This window comes from Thamnophis sirtalis, unplaced genomic scaffold, assembly GCF_051295495.1.
Source record: "Thamnophis sirtalis isolate CommonGarterSnake01/CBP01778 unplaced genomic scaffold, rThaSir2_p1.2 scaffold_3, whole genome shotgun sequence".
Taxonomy (NCBI): domain Eukaryota; kingdom Metazoa; phylum Chordata; class Lepidosauria; order Squamata; family Natricidae; genus Thamnophis; species Thamnophis sirtalis.
Window position 1 is genome coordinate 176,518,645 of NW_028261383.1, and position 23,047 is coordinate 176,541,691.

Genomic DNA, 23,047 nt, shown 5'->3' on the forward strand with positions numbered 1-23,047 from the left:
CGGAGGATAGGTGTAACGTGGGTGTACCGAGGTGCACCCACAATCGCTCGCGCGGCTGCATTCTGGACGAGCTGAAGTCTCCGAATGCTCTTCAAGGGCTGCCCCATGTAGAACTATTCTATGTTCTATTCCCACAGCAACTAAGAGGCATAAATCAGGGGGCACAAGCTCCAGTAGCCAGTAATGCTTCCTACAATATCAGGACCAAATCCAAATGCATCACAACTGTGTTTCAGTGCCATGTGGGGTCCCAAATGATGGATGTATGCCACATAGTCAATTAAAGGTTCTATTCCTGTGAATTCCTGCACTTGGGAGGTTCTCTCCGACATTAACATAATCTTTATGGCAGATTGTTTATTCTGCTTTCTGTGAGGTGTTGTTTACCCCCCCCCCCCCCGTTTTGTCCATCAGATTTTTAACAATCCTTTTCCTCTCTCTTTTGCCCTCGGGGCATTCTGCCTCTGAAGTAGGAATAACTTGCATGGCACACTGAGTAGCAAAAGGAATGCCCTTGGCACGGGATGGGAGAGACACAGACCCAAGACAGATGCCCCCCCAAGAAGAAGACGATTGGGGAAAGTGAGCAAGTTTCAAGCTTTGGGGTGGACTAGAAGTATCCTGGAGTTGCCGTTGGGTTACAATACATTTGACATAGCCTTACCCTAAATGTAAGAAGAGAGTAAGCTGCCACGCACAGGAGAAATCCCCAGGGGGAGAGGGGGCTCCCGTCTGCTCGCGGATGAAGCAATTTGTTGTTGTTGCTTTCCCGCTACCTCTCTCAACCCAGTGCCCGCCCTCTTATCTGCAGCCTCCAGCTGTGCAGCAAAGACTCAGGCAGCAGCTTCTGCAGTCAGTTAACCAACTGGCAGAGCAGGTGAAAAGTCTTTTCTGGAGAAACGGCGTCCCTTTCTCCCACCAAAGCATGGAGCAGGCCTGGAGATCCATTGCCGCCTTTTGGATCCTGGTGTTTTGGGCTTCTGGCTCACTTCAGGAGGGACCTAGGGATCTCGGTGCACACTTCCACAGCAAAGGTACTCTTCTTGAGAAGGCTGGGCTAAGGGCGGGCAGGAAGGGCAAGGAGGAGGGAGGCAGGTGAGGGTCATCACAGGGTGGCAGGAGCAGAGGAGTGTCAGGGGGTGAAGAGTCAGAGGCACCAGGTGGCCAAGAGGTAACACCTGAGGCCAGCCTGCCAGGGGTCTAATTTTAGCACCTTTGAATTCGTGCAGTCCATATTGGGTAGAGCAATTTTCCTCAACCATGGTGACTTTAAGATGTGTAGACTTCAACTCCCAGAACTCCCAGCCAGCCATGCTGGGGCTTATAGCAATAGCAATAGCAGTAGACTTATATACCGCTTCATAGGCCTTTCAGGCCTCTCTAAGCGGTTTACAGAGAGTCAGCATATTGCCCCCAACAATCTGGGTCCTCATTTCACCCACCTCGGAAGGATGGAAGGCTGAGTCAACCCTGAGCCGGTGAGATTTGAACCGCTGACCTGCTGATCTAGCAGTAGCCTGCAGTGCTGCATTTAACCACTGCGCCACCTTGGCTCTTGACACACATTGCTACTGGGAAGAGGAAGAGGAGGAGAGCCACGTTAGTTTATGTAGCAAAAATCACGAGGGGTCAAGAGAGGAAAAGCCACTCTAGGCATGGAATGACGTCAGCTGGAGCTTACGAACACACGTGCCTTTTAATAACATACGTGACTCAGGAGAGCTGCTACCAGACTTCCAAAAAGTTGGGCAGACTGGAAAAGGTTGGAGGAAACCATTTTGGTCTCTTTCCAGTCTGAGAGCAGTTTCTTGTAAGGCCGCGTGGATCTGAAAACTCCCTCCCTGTGCAGGTTAGATCCCACAGTTAACACGGAGGAAGGGAGAAAACCTCTGAGAGATGCTACTGTTGAGGAGCAGAGATCAATAGCGCTCCGTGGCATGAAAGGGGTGATCCTGGCACAACCCAAGCCTTCCATGCTTTGATATTCCAAGGCCGGCAACTTGACGGCAATCTTTCAGACTTAGCTTAGCATTTCCCTGGCAGGGCTAAAAGCCATGCTGGCTACAGGCTTTAAGAGATGTTTTCTCGGGAGAGCATCAAGTCAAAAAAGGCTGATGCTCACTTATAGCCATTTAAGCAAGAGTGGGAGGAGGGGGTGGATTATAGCGTGACCCGTCAAAACCGTGGACGACAAAAGCGCGCTCGACGAAAGCGTGTACCTGACGTCATCAGCAGCGTGACGAAAAAAATTAAAAAATAAATTAAATTAAAATTAAATTAAAGCAAGCCGATTCACATAAAGGTAAGGGTTAGGTTTAGGGTTACGTTAAGCGTTAGGGTTAGGTTTAGCGTTAGGTTAAGGGTTAGGTTTAGGGTTAGGGTTAGGGTTAGGTTTGGGGGGGTTAGGGTAAGGTTTTCGCTTTAATTTTAAATTTTCCGCTCACAGCGCGATGTTTTCGTCACACTGTGATGACGTCACGTACGCGCTTTCGTCGAGCGCGCTTTTGTCGTCCACGGTTTTGTGGTGGAACCGATTATAGAGACATTACACAAAGTGACAGAGATCCTTAGTAGCATCTACAATATTTTTTGACTTGTGTTGCATACATCAGCAAAAGCAGGCATAGGAGCCCAGGCACATTATCACCATATACGTCCCACCTAAAGATGGTTTCTCCCTGCTATGGTAATCTTAAAATTCTGAAATCCAAAAATATTCATTTACATAAAGATAATAGAAAAATGCTTTCTAATTTATATTTCGTTTCACCTATATAGTCATGGATTGATATTTGTTACTGATTTGTTAAAACAACAGTTAGACATATGGAGATTGTAACATGGAGCAAATGCTTACTTTAAAAAGAAAGGGTTTCACCCTGACCATAGGGAGGACCTGACCTGTGTCACATAAATATTCCAGGACTCATTATGAGTGAATGTAATCATGGGTTGTGAAGCAGGTGTGATTTGTCTCACTTGATGCATTTGTGTATGTAAGGATCTTTCACAACTTAATTTCCTGACTACGACATCCAGCAAGGACTTGTAATAATAAAAAATAAACCCTGACAGATCCAGCTCTGCTAATACAGCGAGTCTTTGTGCTACTTTAAACTCTGCTTTAGTTTACATTGTAGGCTGCAAAGAGTCATGGGTTGAATAATTCAGTCAAAGTACACTCTCTTGTTTAAAGCAAAGATTCCGCTGAAAATAGTCTGAAATCATAAGATCTTAATCTAACAGTAGGAAACGAAGGTACTTTTTCAACTGGTGAGCATGTGCTACTTCAGCATCTTCTTTTCAAGCACATTGTGCATTGCAATAGGGCATAGGGATTGCCCCATAGAGACCTTTGAAAAGATTGCCCCAAAGCATGCAGATTTCTTGCCAAGGAATTAAGAATTAATTGTTTCTAATCAAAGGGATATTCTCACCACATCCTGTTCTGTCTTGTCCTCTCTCTAGCAAATACTTTTCTAAATATCTTATCTATCAGACTCTTCACAAGTCTTCAAGTCTGTTTTCTCTAGGATGGACCTATTGTGCTTAAATTCCCACCTTTTAATCCCCCACTCCCCCCCCCCACTTCAAGTATACTCTCTAAGAGCACGTGACCGTTTTCTTGGGTGTGTTTTCATCAGTGTGCATGTGCGTGCATGTGTGTTTGATTTGTGAATCTCCAGACTGAATTCAAAGACAATAAGCTACTCAAAAGAAGCCTTTTGTCCAAATCCCATTCATTTAAAAAGAACTAAAGTGCCGGGCTTCTAGAGGAATCCATGTGCAAACCTGGGGCATAAATACTATCACAAACTCTGTTGCGTCTCTGGAGTCCAGTTGTTTACTCCCATCCCCCAACCAATAGCCCCATGCTATAAGTGGTTAAGAAATTATAGTCAGATCTTGCTAGCAAGTTCAGCAGTCCTGGAAGAAAGTACTCGCCAGGACTTATTTATTTAATTTCTAGCATGTATATTAGCTCTTATTATGCTTATGCAGGTTATTTCATACAATTGTATACAGGAAAGCAGGAGGAATGTAAAAAAAAAAAAGTGAAAGAAATCCAGATGCTATGTGCAGATTCCTTACTATTTGTATTTATTACATTTCTGTGTATAACTGATCCTTTTGGTTGATGTGAATTTACCTATGGCGTGAACAGAAAGTAGGGAAAGTGTCCCTTATCTCAGGAAACACATGTCAGAAGGAGATGGTTGTTATAGAAGAGTGTGTGTGTGTGTGTGTGTGTGTGTGTGTGTGTGTGTGTGTGTGTGTGTGTGTAGGCATATGTACTCCTAAGGAAGCAGAATAGTACAAGGCATACAGTATTGTGGATCATGTGATTCTGGCAAACAAGGTACTGTTTTTATGATCCACTGCTACCAGCTAGAATCCAAAACACATTGCTATATATCCTGAGGTTATACATATTGCTGAAGGAATTGAAAGAAAGGAAAATTACAGCCAAGACTCTATGCTATAATTTCTGTTTGGCAGAAAAGCTTTTATTTTCTTTAGTTTTAGCCCAGTGCAGAAGGCTCGGTCATGAACTAGGAACTTACAGGTGAAACTCCAAATGTTTGTAACTTACATAGTTTCTTAGATTTCCAATCATTCCATTTCAAATAACCAACTTATTTTTCTGACTTAGATAGATTTAGATTTAGATTTATTTTATTTGTATGCCAATTAATTAATTAAATCAATTAATGCTACCAGTTTTGGGCTGTGTTTGTTGGTATTTTGTTTTACTTTGTGTCTGCCTGAGGCTTCGCTTAATTGGGGGAACATATCAGGTTGGCATAATTGGCAAACACCAGACAGCGTTCTTTTGTGCCACCTTCAGAAGACACAATTTTGCTGCCCAGTGATCGGATAGGGATGGTTGTGTTGTGATCCCTGCAGTCCCATATCAGTGGGTAACATTAAACGTGTGTCTCTCTCTGCTTTGCATCCAGTTGCACGCCTGTTGACGGAAGAGAACTTGAACCCCAAGTGCTTCACACAGCAGCTGGAAGATCTGGCCTGTTTCTGGGAAACATCTGATCTTCTGAAGGAATCAAAGAACCAGAGCATGTACAGTTTTTGCTACAAGTTTGAGTAAGTGGTTTATACACTGTAGTATAGTCAGCCTGTCTCAGGCCTTGGTCTCATTCCAGATGTTTTTCTTACGAATGTTGTTGTCTTAAATTCACTTAGCCCTGACCAAACCTTTTCTTGCCCCATGTGACTCTGATCCCTTCCTATTTTCATCTTAATATAGCAATAGCAATAGCAGTTAGACTTATATACCACTTCATAGGGCTTTCAGCCCTCTCTAAGCGGTTTACAGAGTCAGCATATCGCCCCCACAGTCTGGGTCCTCATTTTACCCACCTCGGAAGGATGGAAGGCTGAGTCAACCTTGAGCCGGTGAGATTTGAACAGCCGAACTGCAGAACTGCAGTCAGCTGAAGTAGCCTGCAGTGCTGCATTTAACCACTGCGCCACCTCGGCTCTTTTTATCTATAGGGAGCAGACTGGTATCATCCTTCGGTCAGCTAAGTCTCAGTTTGATTCATCCTTTGTTAGAGATTCAGGAGAAAAGCCCCACTCAGGAGTTGTAAAATGAGGAAGAGTTCACATGTGAAACAACCAACTAGGTCCTCATTAAAATACCTGCAGATGCCAGTCCCACGCTTTAACTAGTACCGACAGGGAGGCTTTTGAAAAGCCAGACAGCAAAAATTATCTAGTAGCAGTCAACCTTCCAACCTCAAGAATGGAAATCTATCCTCTTGCTTGACTCTATGGCTTCTACTGGGAACAGGGGGGGGGAGGAGGGAAACCCCTTCATAATCGTTTCCTTCCAAGATTAATCCTATTTTGTCCCTTGGTTTCACCCAGGGAAGACACCGTCCTGGAGTCCTGTAATTTGACTGTGGAGAACACATCCAGGAATACAACACTCTACACCTGCTTCTTTCAAAGGCAGGATATCTCAGCTTTCAGCCCCCTGGAGATCAAAGTCTTTGAGGGTCTGTCCTCTAACAATACCCTCTACGCCAGGACAATATATGTGGAAAAACTTGGTAAGTCATCTGCAGATGGTTATGTACGTATGTATGTATCTCTAGTGTATGTTTGTGCGTAAATTGTAAATTTAATGAATTTATATGCCGCCCAATCCCGAAGGACTCCGGGCGGCTTACAAGATACAGGACTAAAAAGATAAAAAGTTAAAAATAAGGAAAGAGAAAAAACAGATTAAAAGCAACACATCATACACTCAATCTAATAGCAATAGCAATAGTTAGACTTATATACCGCTTCATAGGGCTTTCAGCCCTCTCTAAGCGGTTTACAGAGTCAGCATATCGCCCCCAACAACAATCCGGGTCCTCATTTCACCCACCTCGGAAGGATGGAAGGCGGAGTCAACCCTGAGCCGGTGAGATTAGAACCGCTGAACTGCAGATAACAGTCAGCTGAAGTGGCTGCAGTACTGCACTCTACCCACCGCGCCACCTCGGCTCTTAGGTGGGGCTGGACCTCATTCGTGAGATCAACAGCCCCAGGCCTGCCGGAATAACCAGGTCTTTGTGGCCTTTTGGAAGGCCGAGAGAGTGGGAAGGGTCCGGATCTCTGGTGGTAGTTCGTTCCACACGGCTGGAGCAGCTACAGAGAAGGCCCTCCCCTGAGGGGTCGCCAGCCGGCATTGTCCGGTCGACGGCACCCGGAGAAGGCCCACGCTTGATTTTCGGCTGTCTTATCGGCCATTGGGAGGTATGTGGCAGGAGGCGGTCTCGTAGATATGTCGTAGATGTGTCTGGTCCCTTTCTAACCCAGAAATAGAAAGAATCCATATTCAGTGCATTCAAAACTTGGTGGCAAGACTAGACTTCATCCTACTCAGGTTTCTTCCCATACAATACGGCACATGCTGCAGAATACGAAAAGGGGGAAAACGTTTTTTTACCACAAGTGAATGCCAAGCTGAGCTTCCCATTGTTTGCAAACAGAAACTCCCAGCATTATTTATCTATTAGCTGGATCTCCCAACATTTTTTCCAAGAGCTCATTTTTGTTCTCCTCAGCTCAGCTATTTCTTCTTCCTTCCCTTGGATTCTTTTTGCTATAAGAAAAAGGAATAAATAATAGGAGAGCATGACAGGGTTACAACTGAAAGATAATGATAAAAACACCTTTAAGTGTTTTTATCTTTCAAAGGATTCGTTCTTACATTTTGCTTGTAAGGAAGCCCTTATTTACCCTATTGCAGTGGTTCCCAAACTTGGCAACTTTAAGACTTGTGGACTTCAACTCCCAGAATTCTCCAGCCAGCTCTGCTGAGGTGGTTTTGATGGGAGTTTTAATAAGAGAAGTTTAAAATTAAATTTGCAAATTAAGGACTTGAATAAGAAAAGCAATATTAATTAATCATTATGGTAGCTAATGCTATATTTGAAGACCAGAAGTCAAGCAAACAAGACATTACCCAAAATCTTAAGATTATACTGTACAGCAGTGGTTCCCAAACTTGGCAACTTTAAGACTTGTGGACTTCAACTCTCAGAATTCTCCAGCCAGCTCTGCTGGCTGGAGAATTCTGGGAGTTGAAGTCCACAAGTCTTAAAGTTGCCAAGTTTGGGAACCACTGCCCTATTGTATAACCAGGAAAACCCAAACTTTCCCATCTGTTGTCCCCGTATCAAGAAAAGGTTCAGTGATTGCATATTCATACGTCAGGTAGTTATTAAATGAACCAACACTCTCTGGTGGGAAAAAAACTCCAGGCTCAATACAGTCGATTAATTTCCTGCATCACACACTAAACTATTGGCTTAGGTATGGGTTTGTTTTGTTATGTTTTGGCCACAAGACACCGATGTCCAGCCTGACAAGGTGACCCATGAAGGTGACCTGAGCTTCCCATAATTATCCTAAACAGCACATCTGTTTTAGGGAAGGATGCTAGAGTGGCATTCCTTGAGGAAATGCACCTGGAAATTGTGGTCTGTGCTAGATGGAAAATAGGAGCTGGAGGGCCACTGCCTGGTGGGAGAGGAGAAATGAAGGTTGCTTGCTTTTCCTCACCCTCTTCTTCCTTTGTCCCAAGTGTTCCTGGACCCCCCCTCTAACCTGACAGTGCAGCTTATGGAGTCCTCTGGGCAGCTGAATGTGAGCTGGCAATCTCCCCCCATTGCATATATGGAAAGCAGTATCCGCTATGAAGTGTCCGTCTCCCCTGAGGGCTACATACCCCAACGGGTAAGTCTCTGGCGTTTTGTTTCTTGACTCTAATAACACCCCCTTTCCCCCGCTTTGTTTCCCCCCTCCTTACTCAGTCTTTATCCTCCTCCTCTTCTCCCCAGGTGGAAAGTACCAGTGGGCAGACATATTATCTCCTGAATCTCAAAGGGGGCGCTCACTACACTCTGGCTGTTCGGGCCAAGCCGAATGGAGTCAGCTATGATGGCTATTGGAGTGAATGGTCGCAGGAAGTATCAGTGGCAATACCACACGGCAAGTGTCCCCATTTATTTGTGGTGTTAAATGTTGACCAGCCACAGCCACCGTTCTCTGGAGAGCTCACAAAAAACTCACCAAGTGATAAAATGCATTCTGGGCAGCATCAGCCCACCATGAATCACCTTGAGGTTCTAATAGCTACATACTCTGCTCAATAATTGGGTCCACGCTATTATGGCAGAAATAAATTATTTTCTTATGGAGTTCCCTGTAAAATATAAACAGAAAAAGGTCCTCTATCGGACCTGGGTACTTGAGAGACCGCCTCCTGCCAATTACCTCCCTGTGACCAATTAGATCCCACAGATTAGGCCTCCTCCGGGTTCCATCAGCTAGCCAGTGTCGACTGTCGACCACCCGGGGGAGGGCCTTCTCTGTGGCTGCTCCGGCCCTCTGGAACGATTTCCCCATGGAGATTCGGACCCTTACCACCTTTCAGGCTTTCCGCAAAGCCGTCAAGACCTGGCTGTTCCGGCAGGCCTGGGGCTTTGGGGGTCGAACGACCCTTTCACAGGGGTCACCTAAGACCATCGGAAAACACATATTTTTGAAAACATACAGAAAACATAAAATAATTTTATGGTTGGGGGTCACCACAACATGAGGAACTGTATTAAAGGGTCACGGCATTAGGAAGGTTGAGAACCACTGTTTTAGGAGGAAGTTTGGGTATCCAGGTTGCAAGGCAATAAATATCCAGGGAATTCATTCAGAAGGACCTTCAGCTAAGAATTGTACAGTTCTGTCTGAGTCTAATTCAGATAGATTTGTCAAGCAATAATAGCTTTACAAATCTTCATGCATAAAGATATTAGATATATTAGATGCCTGTGTGAATGCTACGTATGCAATGTGAAAGTAATTTCATAGGATTTTTTCCCCCTACAAATGAGCTTAATTAACAAAAGATAATGTCTCAATTAAAAAAAACCCTCAGTATTTAAGACCCAAGAGAGAAACATGTTCTCTCTGTCAGGGAAATTTGATGTCATACATAAAAAAATTCTTAAACGCGTCCAGGAAAATAATAAGGTAATGCTAAATAAAACATATATTTAAGAGGATTTTTGGATACAACACAATTTTATGCAAGATTCTTGGCTAATTTCCTAATCTTTTCATTGCCAACAAGGTTTTCTATCAAAGTCCTTTTTTAAGACTGGTGCTTAAGCTATGCAATAGCAATAGCAGTAGCAGTAGTATGCATAGGAGACGGGCATGAAATTTAAAAAGAAGGATGTATTCTTCTGCAGTACAGCTATAAAGGCTTCTATTTTCATGACTCAGTATAGGGACATCAAGAACTGATGCTATATTGCTCTGGCTAGAAAGAGGAAATAGCAATTCCTGGCTCCCACCAGAAAATTATTAATTAAAGGGTCAATAGCTAGAAGAAATTCAATAGGCTTTAGCAATCCCTCATTGGCAGGGTTTTAAAAGAACAGGCATTCAGACTGAAAGCACTTGATAGACTGCATAAACTAATTGCATTTATAAATATGATTTTTCTGTTAATCTGAGCAAAGTCAAAACCAGTAATTGCAACAGAGACTAATTTTAACAACTGTACTATGTCACAAGTAATACAATATACACACAGAATTCTAATTTTTTTATTTTATCTTTGTTAATTTTAAGGCCTGAAGACAGTATTGAAATGAACATCTCCAGCTCCAGATAAAACTTATGTTCTTTTATTAGTTGTTTTTTTAAAGTAACCAACTTTTTGTTTACTACACCTATTGTTTTTAGAAGCTATTTTCAGATTATTCCTGAACATTTCTAGAAAATAAAGACATTGTATTCAAATAGAATAACTTTGATGTGTGACTTTTAGTCTATATTCTTGTAACTGAGCAGTTGCTAATAGCTTCGATCAAAATTTCTCCCAACTTATAGACATTAATGCTTCAAAAAAGAAAGACCAATGTTCTGAAAACATTTTCATCATTAAAAATGTAATAACTTACCTGATTTTATTCCACCAATGTAAAAAGTAGTGTTTATGATTTCTATACATTGTCCTTTAACTATTTCGTGGATATAGGTACCCAATCAATTTTTTACCCCGTTTCCCCGAAAATAAGACCTCCCCAGATAATAAGCCCAATCGGGCTTTTGAGAGCATGCACTAAAATGAACCCTTCCCCAAAAATAAGTCTTTCCCCAAAATATTGCAACACAGCAGCAGCCATGAGGTGACCAGGTTCACTGCCCCCTACACCTCAAAAATAATAAGACCTCCCTGAAAAATAAGGCCAAGCACTTATATTTTTTTGGAGGGGGGGAATAAGACCCTGTCTTATTTTCGGGAAAACACGGTAGGACTCAACTGTTCTCTATTTGCTTTCATTTTCATCTCATTTTCCTTTTCTTTCATAGAGTCCATTTTCATAATTGCCATTTGTACTTTGAGTGGTACATTTAGATAATTAACTGTGGGCGATTCCATTGCTCACATAGCATTGCCTATTTTTTTCAAAGTTCAAAATCTGCTTCTGCTGCTCCACTTGGAAACATTCATTTCTTCCATGACGGAATCTCTCCAAAGTAGGATTTTTTAAAACTGAGATTGATTCCTGGAACCATGAGATTCTGCAAGAAAGATGTTCCATGTAAGAATACAGGCCAAAACAAAAAATAAATAAATATCAAAACAAAACCCCAATCACTAAAAAGGCCATTTGAGCAGTCAGAGATATCCATACTAATTTTTAGGGAAAGGTAATCATATCACAGTCATTGAGCATTGATTGGTCTGATTAAAACATTAGCCTCCCAAGTAATTGTGGAATTCAAGTTTTCATTTTTTTGTACATTGGAAAAATGCACAGTGCATGTACAATAAATCATTTGTTTTTACATTTATGTGTGCGGGTAGTTTCTGATACAGTAGATGGAACATTCATTTTTGGAAATTTAAATTGCTGTAACGTGTACATTTTCATAAAGGAATTAAATAAGCACATATTTTTATTGCCATTTTTCTATCATTCGAGCTCTGCCTCTTGACCAAAGGTTCCAAGTATTAAACAAATCAAAACATTTTTCAGCTTGAAAAGAGATGGAACAACTTTGCTCCCGTATCTTTCTCTGAGCCTCAGAGCTCCTAAATCCTTCCAATCTTGGTTCATTGATTTATTTAGAATAACCGAAGTGTCCGTCTGCCGGTGTATTCCTGTATTGCCTCTTTCTTGCTATTTATTTATTGGCATGTACACTGAATTATTGTCTTTAACTCACTGCCAAAATTAAATACTATGAAAGATTTCCAGAAGAATAATACTTTAATCCAGAGGCAAGGATTGGACTTTCACCACACTATTAATATTTTGTTAGAATTTGTCATTAAATATGGATTAATGCCAAATTATATACTTGTTAATTTGAGAAAAATGAATTTCAACAAATGTAGAATCAGGTGCAGTGCAGAATAACAAAATTGACAATGAAGGGAGTCTGAATACTTTCTGAATGCGCTGTATAAATACACACTTTGAGAAATGCACTTTAAAAACTTATTTGCTTCATCCAATCTTTTGATCCAAAAGATTTATTCATTCACACTACCAGTCCAATTACAACCTTCGGGAAGACATTAGGAATGTTGGTGGTATTTGATGTCACAGAAAAATACATTTTGATCATAAATTTGCCTATTTAAAATGCAGCGCCAATCACCATCACCACAACCTGATTCCATAGATTCTAACATGGTGATCCAATTAAAATAGTGTTCTTATTAATTTTCAGTATTTAATCATCATGGTTCACTCTTGGAAAAGTACATAGTTGATTAAACTCCAGAAAAAGTATCAGTATATATTGGTGGGTCATCTTTCAAAATTTGCTACTACTTCAGCTTATGCAATTTCTTCACTAGCTATTATCTAATGATTAGATTAATCTATTGATTATCAATACTGTGGTTTTTTATAACGTGGTCAGGTCCTTCCAGTGAAGATAATTAATTAAGAAATATAACCTTTTTAGAGTAACTTTACCTAGCCTAACCCAGTTTTCTTCCTTGCAGATCTGGACCCACTCATTCTGATTCTCTCTGCCATTTTAATTGTGATTATCTTGCTTTTGGCTTTCATCACCCTGATGTCGAACCGCAGGTACAGTTCTGCCACATTGAGAAAGGAGTGTTCTTCTCCCATTGAAATTAATCCAATGGATATTCTCCTCCTTTATTCCAGAATTATGGATTGAGACAATATAAGAGCATTTCTAGACTTAGCTGTAGTACAGGTAGCACTTAACTTATGATCCCAAAACTTCGGTTGCTGAGCAAGGCAGTTGTTAAGTGAGTTTTGCCCTATTTTATCACCATCTTTGCGATAGTTCTTAAGTTCTCACTTGACCCCAGAACCGTACAGATGCCATAAACATGTCAGTTACCAAGTGCCCAAATTTTGATCACATGACCATGGGGATGCTACAATGGTCTTAAGTGTGAAAAATGGCCATTTTTTCCCAGTATCATTATAACGTCGAATGGTCGCTAAACGTATGGTTTTATGGCGTAGACTACCTGTACTAAGCATGAAGGGTGGGAAGAAATGCTTTCATGTTTATTTTAAATAGTGTTCTTCTGTCCTCCTATTTTTCACCAGATTTTTGAAAAAGAAGATCTGGCCTGTGATACCCTCCCCGGAGCATGAATTCAAAGACCTTTTCACCATCTACAAGGGCAACTTCCAGGTATTGCTCCGCCTGCCCTCCCGAATTACTTTCTCCTAGTTTCTCCTTCCTACACCAAAGTGGTTCATTGTAGTGGTGTCCTTAAGAACACTCAAGTTACATTCTCAATTCTAAATTAAGGAACAATTGGTGGCCAAACACTTTCAATCAGAGGGTATCAAAAAGGATAATTGAGAATAAGCATTTAAAATAATTTAAATGGGGCAAGGAATTTGGAAATTTTAAGGCGCTAAAATTGATCCATGTGGCATTAGCATGTTACGGGAAATCCTCCAACATGTAGAGAGCAATATCTACAATACAAATGCACGCATATGAACGTATGTTTTAATGTATTTTTTTCATCAGAGTCAACAAAACGGACTCTGATGAAAAAATACATTAAAATATATGTTCATATGCATGCATTTGTATGCCAGCACATTGGAGTGAAACTGTACACTCATAAAATATATTCCCTTTGTATGGAAATCTGAAAAATGACAAGGACTAACAATAGGTTTAAAACACACTTCTTCTAATGTCCCATTATCCAAATTGGGATCCAGATTCACTGGAAAACAAGGACCATGTCTGAAAAATAAAACCTATTAAAGCATGTGCAAATATTTGATTAATATACAAAATAAGAATGGTCTGGACCACTTGGTATGTTTCCCAATAGTGCCACACTCTCTAAAAAGGATTAAGCATTTGAAACTTTCCAACAATAATTGCTAACTTATCCGATAAGCCATTAATGACCTATTCAGAACAGACAATAGTACATACAAGACAGTGAAAGATATTTAAAATGAGGTCTCTTAAGGATAAGGCTTAGGAGTCGGGCATTACATATTTTCACCCGGGCCACCTGTTTTACAAGCGTATTTGTGGGGCCAAAGAATCCTAATGAAAAATAAATATTGGCACCCTATGGGAAAATGAAGGTGGGGACGTAGCAGCTCTGTTGAATGTTCAGGATTCAATATATTCTTGTTGTTGCTATTAACCAGCTGTACAAAGCTAGCTTGATATAAAATGTTTGGAAACAGGAATGTTTATGCAATAAAGTGAAAAACCAAAGAAATTCATATAATGGGATGCAGGAAAAGGAAATACAAAGACACTGGTGAGAAAATTAACTTAAGAGGGGGAGAGAAGGGGACGTTCCATATCCTGTTCCTTGACGTAAACATTTCCTTTTTCGCAGTTGTGGTTGGGCCATCAGAACACTTACCCGTGGTGGAGCCAGAATACCCACTATCTGGAGGAGCAGCCATTTTTGGTGGAACTATTATCCGAATGTGATGGCCACAAAGTGGAGAGCCCTCCCTGTCCCCCTCCCCTTCCCCCCAAGAGCTGCCCTGTAGTGGAGCTGCCTTATTCTCCAGAATTGTCTCTGGATGATTACCTAGTACTGGATAAAAATGTGATGCCATGCTGGTTAGGAGGAAACGGCTCCCCGTTTTTGCTGGGTAGGCACAGCAGCAGCGAGGATTCAGACCTGGTGCTGGCGGAAGAAGCAAGAATTACGGAGCCCAGCCAAGCTTCTTCTAGCTTCGACTACACCGTGTTTGATCCCAGCTCCGAATGTCTCTCTCCACAAGGTCAGCAGCCAGAGCTTCGGTTCAAAAGCAGCTACCAGATGGTCTCCGACTCGGGGATCTCTGCCGACTTCAGCCTGGCGGATTCTACTGCTGGCCCCATCAGTCTCTACACCAACCTCTGTGATAGGGGACCACCACCACCACCTTTTCTGCCTACCTACATTGCATGTTCATAGCTCCAACGAGCATGGAAAGCGTGGACAAACCAGAAGAACGGAAGCAGAAAGTGTACCAGCCCAGCTGCCCCCCTACCATCTTTGCTCTTCCCAGGAGAAAAAGCTGCAGTAGTGGGGAAGCCCTAGATCACCACAACAGCTCTGGCTGGCCAAGCTGCTTTGATGGGATGACAAGTGATCTACAAAAGGGGAAATCCAGATGGAAGGCAGGCACCAATAATTGCCTTCATGATTATGCACTAAAACTATTGGCATTACTTTTGATCACGAGCTTTGTTTGTGCTCAGACAAACCTATGAAGTTGTTAAACTTGAAAGGGATTTTGGGGGGGGGCTGGGGGAGCATAGGGTAGCAGCTTTCTAGCCAGCTGTAACTATCAGCCCCAATACTCCCTTATCGAGATTGAATGGCAAATCTCTTTATGTCATCTCAAAGAGTAAGGAGAGAAACGAACAGTTTTCTTTAGTTCTGTCTTTGCCTAAGTTCTTGGGTGAGACTAATTATCTTTTTTTTTTTAAATGAAAAATATATTTTCATGATCGTTTATAAAAACAAATGTTTTAAATCAGTGTTTCTCAACCTTGGCTACTTGAAGATGTCTGGTCTTCAACTCCCAGAATTCCCCAGCCAGCATTCGCTGGCTGGGGAATTCTGGGAGTTGAAGTCCAGACATCTTCAAGTTGCCAAGGTTGAGAAACACTGATTTAAATATACCAACTGGGACTGGGCCAGGAGATTGCAGGGTTTTTTTCGAGAACCGGGAAGGGAGCAAAATTCAGGGACTGGAGCTAGGATTCTTACAAATTCAGGATGTCTGGAGTCTCAATTCAACTGCAATTCATTCAATGGCTCTTGTTTCCCCATCTAGAAAAACTGGCTAAAATGCTAAGGAAATATCTGATAGGCAAGATGCCCCAATTACCAGATTTTTGGAGCACTGCTTTGGTATTCCGACAGCTGTTTACTGTCACGGTGCATGGATTGTATAGAAAATTGCTGTTATTTGTCCTCGTAAGGATGACTTGTGATGTTTATGCTCCTCTAGGCAAGTCCCTTGCGTTGAGTTCTTTCAAAACCAGCACGCTGGATTGAAATCACAGGTGTTTCAGACCCGAGACTTTAATTTAAATGTCATTGACATAGTATATTTTTGTAATTGTTATGGTAATTTAGACTGGAAATATGTGTATTTTTAACTTAGATCTTTAAAAATAAATAAAAGATCCTTGTATTATAACTCACTTGAGTGAATTGAAGGAGGACACAACTTTATCATCTTACATTTGTTACAAGTGCTTCTGATTCCTTCTCCCAGCCCTTATCGCTTCCTATGGTTAAATCTGATTTGCATCATGTAGTTGATGAACACGTGAGGCTTGATCAGCACTGTATCCGACCCTCACAGTTCAGGTTGCAGGATTAAAAGAAAAAGAGGAAAATTTTGTTCGAGTCAGGTCCCGCCCCAGCAGAGGTGGGTTCCTACCAGTTGGCACCTATTCGGTAGAACCGGTTCGTCAAATCTACCGAACCGGTTAGAAGAGGTTCCACCAGTGGACCCGGAAAGCAGGCCACACCTACAGAAGAGGTTCTAAACTTTTTTGAAACCCACCACTGGTCCTTGGATGTGATTATTCTACACTATCATGCTCCTATTTACAAAACTCAGTGCCTCTGTGAAAGGTAAGGATGACTACTGCGTTTGTGGTGCAATCGGAACATTGCGTGTGTTGAAGTTGTTTTAACGCAAACCAAAGATGCCTTTTAAAAAACAAGTTTGCATCCTATTCTTATGCATGCCATGCTGTGTGTGAGGTCATTTAAGATGGTTCTGACAAGTGTCCGTCGGCATCTTCTTATCTGGTCACATGGGCAGCAAGACACTCCCACAAAGAAGGCCACACCCACAGAGTAGGTTCGAACAATTTTTGAAACCCACCACTGCGCCCCAGGTGATCTTGTGGGCAGAACAATACAATTTCTTGGTGTCAGTACAGAAGTTTTTCTTCCCAAGGTGCTTTTTTGATTTCCCGACTTTATCTAGAGACCAGGGGTTTGGGCAATTTAATCTGATGGGATACTTCCATTTATGGCTCTAACCAGCCAAGAACAGACCTTTGATCTGCATTGATCGTGGGCTACTTAGTAATGGCTTAGTGATGTGTGAACTTAGTCATTTTATTTGATAAACTATCATTTATAGTCCAAGGTATTGGGCAAACCCAGACACTAAATAAGCCAAACAGATGACTGTAAACCATCTTTTCAGCTGTGAGTATCACATCCATTACCATGAGAACCACACTGAAGGACATATAAAGCAATAGAACTTAGACCAGTGTTTCTCAACCTTGGCAACTTTAAGTCCTGCGGACGTCAACTCCCAGAATCCCCCAGCCAGCTATGCTGGCTGAGGAACTCTGGGAGTTGAAATCCACAGGTCTTAAAGTTGCCAAGGTTGGAGACCACTGCCCTTGGACACATACATACACGCACACACCTATTGACATAGTCCAATCTCATGCTGGCTGGAGAATTCTGGGAGTCAAATTCCACACATCTTAACTGAGTTTGAGAAACCTTGTTCTACTCCATTAGGATGTTAAACAGATCAATCCCATCCCCATTTTTTTCTCTCCCCAAATAACCTCCCCAGCCTTGCTAGTAACCCTCAAATCTACTGGAACTCAGTGAGAAGCAACTCCTGGCTGGCACACTCTTGATTTCACAGGTTTCCTTCAATCTTGCAAAAAGCACAGCGGAAGGCATGAAAGCAGGCAGTCTCTGAAGACTTCGGCTTCTGATCTTACACTCAGAAAACTGTTACACCTAACCTCAAACCCTTTGAACAGCAGCGGGCTTGGCCTTGCTTAATGATAGTTTATTTTTTTATCAACGTTAACAGAAGCCTCTCTGCAGTCACTATCAGAAATGCAGCTTTTTAGCTCCGCTGGCTGATATTGGATGACAGCCAAGACATGACTTTCAGCCTAGAACTTGGGGAGATCTTTTTATCAGGCGGAGATCAAAATAATATCCACACTTTGCAAGTCCATTCGGCTGGTCTGTCTCAGGTGTAGCCTGAGGGCGAAAACACTGCCTTCCACAGCTTGGCCATGGGTTCTCTGGGCCTGGATTGAGAACAAGTGGATCCCAGCCCTGAAACCTGCCTGTCGTTTGTCTAGTACAGGCAGAAGGCTATGCCACCACATATTATTGTGGAGAAGCTTACATTTTTTAGTTTCCAAACATACCCCAAATTAATTTGGGTTCAGCTTATTCAAGGATGCCCTTGTATTTTTAATCAATCAAATTTAGACATGGTAAAACGACTGGGGTGGTTTACAGATGACAATTACAAATTTAATTATTTTTTTTAAGTCCCATGCTCCAATTTTTAATCAAAATACCATGAGAAATGCAGGGCAGTTAACTGCAGTGGCATGTTGTCGATATTTTGGTTAAAACTCCAAGACTCAAGCTTATCCACAGATGGGCTTGTAAGTACAAATGGTAGTTTTAGATGGGGAAGGTTATAGTAATGGCCATTCCTCCAAGGTTCCTCAAGTGAGCAATATCAACTCCAAAAGGTCAGTGGAACCACTAAGGGTATATTACTTGTAGTGGCTATTAAAAGTAATAGTACTGAATTTATTATTTTCATATAATTTGGGGGGGATCAATGAATCATCTGAAAGGGATTGAAAAGTTTGGAGAGTCTTGCGCTAGGAGTCATGAACGATGACCTTGCCCCATTTCTTAAAAGTAATTTCTGTTCATCTTTTTCGGCTTCACTTCAAACTTAATGTCATGATCCCGCCTAGCGAACCCAAGCAAATCAGAATACTGAGGCTAAGGTCTTCCTCTAAGAACTTCTTTATTGGGTACATCATATTGGCACAATCAAATGGAAAACCATCTCTAAATGTTTCCCGTGGTTTCAGTATAATAGGAAATAACTCCCTCTCCAAAGGTCACAGGTTACGTTGGCCAATTAGATTAATTGGGGGGCTCTCCAGGCACTCCTCCCTCTCTCTATCCACCACCTGTAGAGGTGACTTCTATGGCTTCTATGAGAAAGTTCTCTTTTGTCTAGCAATGCATTTCATCCTCCTGCCCTTCCCCTCTCTGTGTGGCAATTGAGGAATAGAGAAACGGCTCCTGCCAGGTTCCATTCAAAGCTGACACTTAGTTTTCTATCTTGGGCCAGCTCACGTGGTGCTGCCTGGCTTATTTTTTTTTTAACACTTTTAGTATATTTTATTTTCATTCTCATACACTCACATGTATACACCATACAGTATTAAACAATAATTGCATCAATTCCTCTTGTCAACAATGCCCCAGAAAATAGAAACCCAATATACCTCTTCCATTCTCCATACACCTCTTTCTTCCACCACCACCCTCCAACTTTCTATCTTCCCTCCATCATCCCCCTCTACCCTACTTCCCCACGCCCTCTACCACTCCTCTCTCCCGATCCACTCCCTCCCTTCCTTCTCACCCTCCCTCCCATCCTCTCTCCTATCCCTCTCTACTCCATCTTTCTTCTTTCCTACTCCTCCTCCCCTCGGTGTATTTCCACTATATTGTTAATGTATTCGGTTTATCCTATTTTTAAAGAAAAATTAGAGAAAAACAATATACATGTGCTGCCTGGCTTGATTGCTCTGTCCCATCTCACTGCAGGCAGCCCCCTCCGCTCCCATCGACTAGTGGAAGATCCTTGCATGTCTAGTCATTGTCTTTCACTGCTTTTCCCCCCCACAAGTTTACCAGAACAGAAGCAAAAGCTGCATTTTAAGTATGTGTGTGTGTGTGAAATTGTGGCATTAAAAGTATTTTTTACCAGTTCATTAATAGAGCAATGAAAGGAATGGCCTTTTTATTGATTCAGTGGAGATAAGCAGGAAAACCCACCGATCAGGGTCCATGTAAACATAATGCACAATGAATATCGGTCCATCACTTTAGCCAAAGACTGGGGCTAAAATCTGAGAAGGGATTCCATAATCTGGTTTCATTTCCAGGCAGTTTGCAAATAGCAGCTGAAGGCCTAAGTGCCAGAAAGCCCTTTTGACTCTCTCCAAGTAGATATTTGAGAAGGCTTCTCCAACACAGCTTCTTGAGAGAACTTAGGACAATTACTGTGCAGGGTATACAATCTTTTATGGGGCCCCCTCCTTCCTTCCAAGGGCTAACAAATCCATCTCAATGCTAAGAAACTGGAGCAGCCCAACCCACCACCCCTTCCAGAGGAATCACAGTGCAGAGAATACTCTCCTAACTGACCAAGTAGCATACAAGCTACCTCCAACTTTGTGCAACACTGAAATTGATTACATTTCTTTAAATTGTCAACTCGCCAGTTCAGTCTAAATGAAAAACTCAAACTTCGATTTAAAAAAAAACACCACATTCTGTATTAATGGAAGGTGTGTTTGCTGTAGATCAAAATATTGTCCAGAAGTCCTTAAGTCTGAGTGCTACCAACTTCAGAATCAGGCGGCCTGTTTTCAGAAACTGTTTCATTCTCAGGTTCATTTTTGCATGGCAACAGAAAGACTGTCATGCTACCTTGTGCATCAAATTTCACCATCCATTCTTGATCCTTTGTTCCTGGCCGGAGGAGTTGTGCCCTAATCAGCCTGGTTAAATTTTGATTCTCTAGACCGCCGTCTTTCCCAGTCTCTGGATGCAGCCACAGTTTTGTTGGGAAGTAGCGTTCAATGGCTGAGAAAAATTCTGCTTCTTCCCCGGCTTCTCCCAGAAACTTCATGGAAACAATCAGCTGGCAGCCCACAGACAAATGGCGCTTCTGAGCGAAATGATTGGATGTGTCCAGCAAGAGAGCTACAAGCTGGGCTGCTGTATAGGCGCTGGAGCAGCCGTTCAGGTATTCTTCCAAACCATCCAGAGCAATCATGGAGGGGCTGTTGGGTAAGGTGTGATGCAGGGAGGCCAACAGCTGAAGTAGCTCCTGGAAGGAAGACGGGTACAGGAAATGGATTTTCTTGAGACAAAAACAACAAGACATTAGTGACCAAGGGTGTTAGACACAAAGTCATGGTAGATATCAAGATAGCCTTCGTAAAAAAAAAACCACTTTCCCTGAATCATGGCAGATACTGAAAAGCTGAAACCTCACAATTTTACATCTTGCAATAAATACCCAGCACTGGGCTAGAGTAACTAATTTTGAAATCCATCCCCACAGCAAGCTAATGACAGGAAATGTGCATTTATACCTACAGACGTTCAACATCATTCTATGTATTAACTATTTGAGACACTGATGAAAGAAATGTCCTTCTGGGTTCGGCTCCAAGTAGGGAAAAAGACACTGGAGACATGGAGGCTGCTTGGAAAGATGGTTTTAATGGTGGACAAAGCCTCATGGCTTGAGCCCTGAACAGAAAAGGTGATCACATGCTTCAATGTTGGTGGAGAAGAAGAGAAGGGCTGAGGGAGGGGCTTGCTAGGCTTTTTATAACCTGTTCAGTCCCACCTCTGTTTCCTGTTCCTGTGTAAGAAATGTATTCTGATTGGTTGTCAGACTCCCATGGGGCCATGCAGGGGCAACTCTCTAGGCTGTGTTTTGAATTTGGTTGAGTTCTCAGATGCCATGTGCCGTAAAGTTCCTTAATCCCATCCCCCTGGAGTTGAAGTGGAGGAGTCTTTATTATGTAAAGGGACTAGCTTGGCCTTCTTAATGGCCCATTGACAAAGTAGGGATGGGCAGGAAGCTACAGGCAGCTATTCTGTCTTTTAAAACATGTTTCTTCCTTTTTCACATCCAGAGAAATATTCTGCCTTTTCAATATTTCCTAGGATATTTCATTTTTCTGGGAGAGGGCTGGGTGATAACTTCCTACAACACATTTAAGTCTATAAATACTTTTCTGAAATACAACTGAAATTATTTCCCTCCCCGATATTCTTCCAAATTTTCTGCAATGTGATTAATCAACATAGAGAAAATAGGTTGAACTTTATGGAGTCCCCAGAGAATGAAGCTAAATACCCCAAAATTCTGGCCATACGTCTCACCCCACGAATAAAGTCCTAGGAAAACCTGAAGGAGGAAACGTTGTGTGGGAAGTTACCATCCAGCCCTCTCCCAGAAAAAATGAAATATCCTAGGAAACATTGAAAAAGGCAGAATATTTCTCTGGGTGTGAAAAACATGTTTTAAAAGAATAGCTGCCTGTAGATTCCTGCCCATCCCCCACTTTGTCAATGGGCCATTGAGAAGGCCAAGCTAGTCCCTTTACATAACAAAGACGTCTCCAACGCAAAATAACAGCCCAGTAAATCCCCACCAATCCCTACAGATACATTGCTTTTCTTGCATATCGCAGGAACGACCCTTCCCCGTTTCCACCTGGACTGAGACCTGCAAAGCCCCCGTTTCATCCACACCTGGATCGCTCCTCCTCCTCCTCCAGCTGTTTTCCCGCCCGGAAGCCGCTCCAGGGGCCGCGGGGCCAAGAACAACACTCGAGCCGAGGGGACCACGGAAGCCCCCGCTAGTGCTGCGCCGAACAACAGCGCCGAACGACCCGAGGCCGGAGGGCCGAGAAGCAGCAGCGGCCGCGGGCGAGACCCAACCGGCGCGACTCCGGCTCCCACCATCTCCAACTCCAGCGACGAGGCCGCCATAGCAACGGAAGGGCCCGGCCGCATAGCAACCAATCCAAAGCCCGCATGTAGCGGAGTCGGCCGACGATTAATGGCGCCAACGTAAGCCGCAACTTCAGGAGGCACCGCGACTTCAGCCAATCAGAAACGACGGTCACCGAAAGGCGGCCAATCCACGTGCACGTTTTTAGGACTTTCGGGAATGTGACGCCGGGAAAGGACGTCCTCGAGGGAAGGGCGCTGATTGGTTGTCGCGGCTTCAGCCTTTTAAAAGATTTTTGCCTTTTTATCGATTTCATTTCCTTTGGGCGCTTGATTAGTTTCTTTTTTCTTTTTAGCGCTGCTCCAAGAACCGTTACCGAAAATTACGGAGGAGCCTCGTGCGGGAAAGTTTGCTAACTCTTTTATAGCACGTGGCTG

At 42.6% G+C, this 23,047-nt stretch overlaps 2 protein-coding genes across 2 annotated transcripts; one reads left to right on the forward strand and one right to left on the reverse strand.

Annotated features, from left to right (window-relative positions):
• The first annotated feature begins 844 nt into the window (after window positions 1-844).
• On the forward strand, window positions 845-16,223 carry EPOR (erythropoietin receptor). Its single transcript, XM_087711059.1, has 8 exons — window positions 845-1,034; window positions 4,962-5,103; window positions 5,890-6,074; window positions 8,102-8,253; window positions 8,358-8,508; window positions 12,548-12,635; window positions 13,134-13,221; window positions 14,414-16,223. The coding sequence occupies exons 1-8, from the start codon at window positions 926-928 to the stop codon at window positions 14,984-14,986; spliced, it is 1,488 nt and encodes a 495-aa protein (XP_087567185.1). The 5' UTR covers window positions 845-925; the 3' UTR covers window positions 14,987-16,223.
• Window positions 16,224-19,773: 3,550 nt separating this feature from the next.
• SWSAP1 (SWIM-type zinc finger 7 associated protein 1) lies at window positions 19,774-22,673 on the reverse strand. The gene is made up of 2 exons (XM_014051972.2): window positions 22,409-22,673; window positions 19,774-20,999 (listed from the first exon to the last, which is right to left on the reverse strand). Exons 1-2 carry the CDS (start codon window positions 22,670-22,672, stop codon window positions 20,460-20,462), a joined length of 804 nt encoding a protein of 267 aa, XP_013907447.2. The 5' UTR covers window position 22,673; the 3' UTR covers window positions 19,774-20,459.
• Between the last annotated feature and the right edge of the window lie 374 nt (window positions 22,674-23,047).

Coding starts and splice junctions, on each gene's coding strand:
- SWSAP1 (XM_014051972.2), bottom strand. CDS start 22,672: ATGCGGCCGGGCCCTTCCGTTGCTATGGCGGCCTCGTCGCTGGAGTTG. Junction 21,000..22,408: donor GAGGAGGAGGAGCGATCCAG/GTGTGGATGAAA, acceptor TTTTGTCTCAAG/AAAATCCATTTCCTGTACCC.
- EPOR (XM_087711059.1), top strand. CDS start 926: ATGGAGCAGGCCTGGAGATCCATTGCCGCCTTTTGGATCCTGGTGTTT. Junction 8,509..12,547: donor ATCAGTGGCAATACCACACG/GCAAGTGTCCCC, acceptor TCTTCCTTGCAG/ATCTGGACCCACTCATTCTG. Junction 12,636..13,133: donor ACCCTGATGTCGAACCGCAG/GTACAGTTCTGC, acceptor ATTTTTCACCAG/ATTTTTGAAAAAGAAGATCT.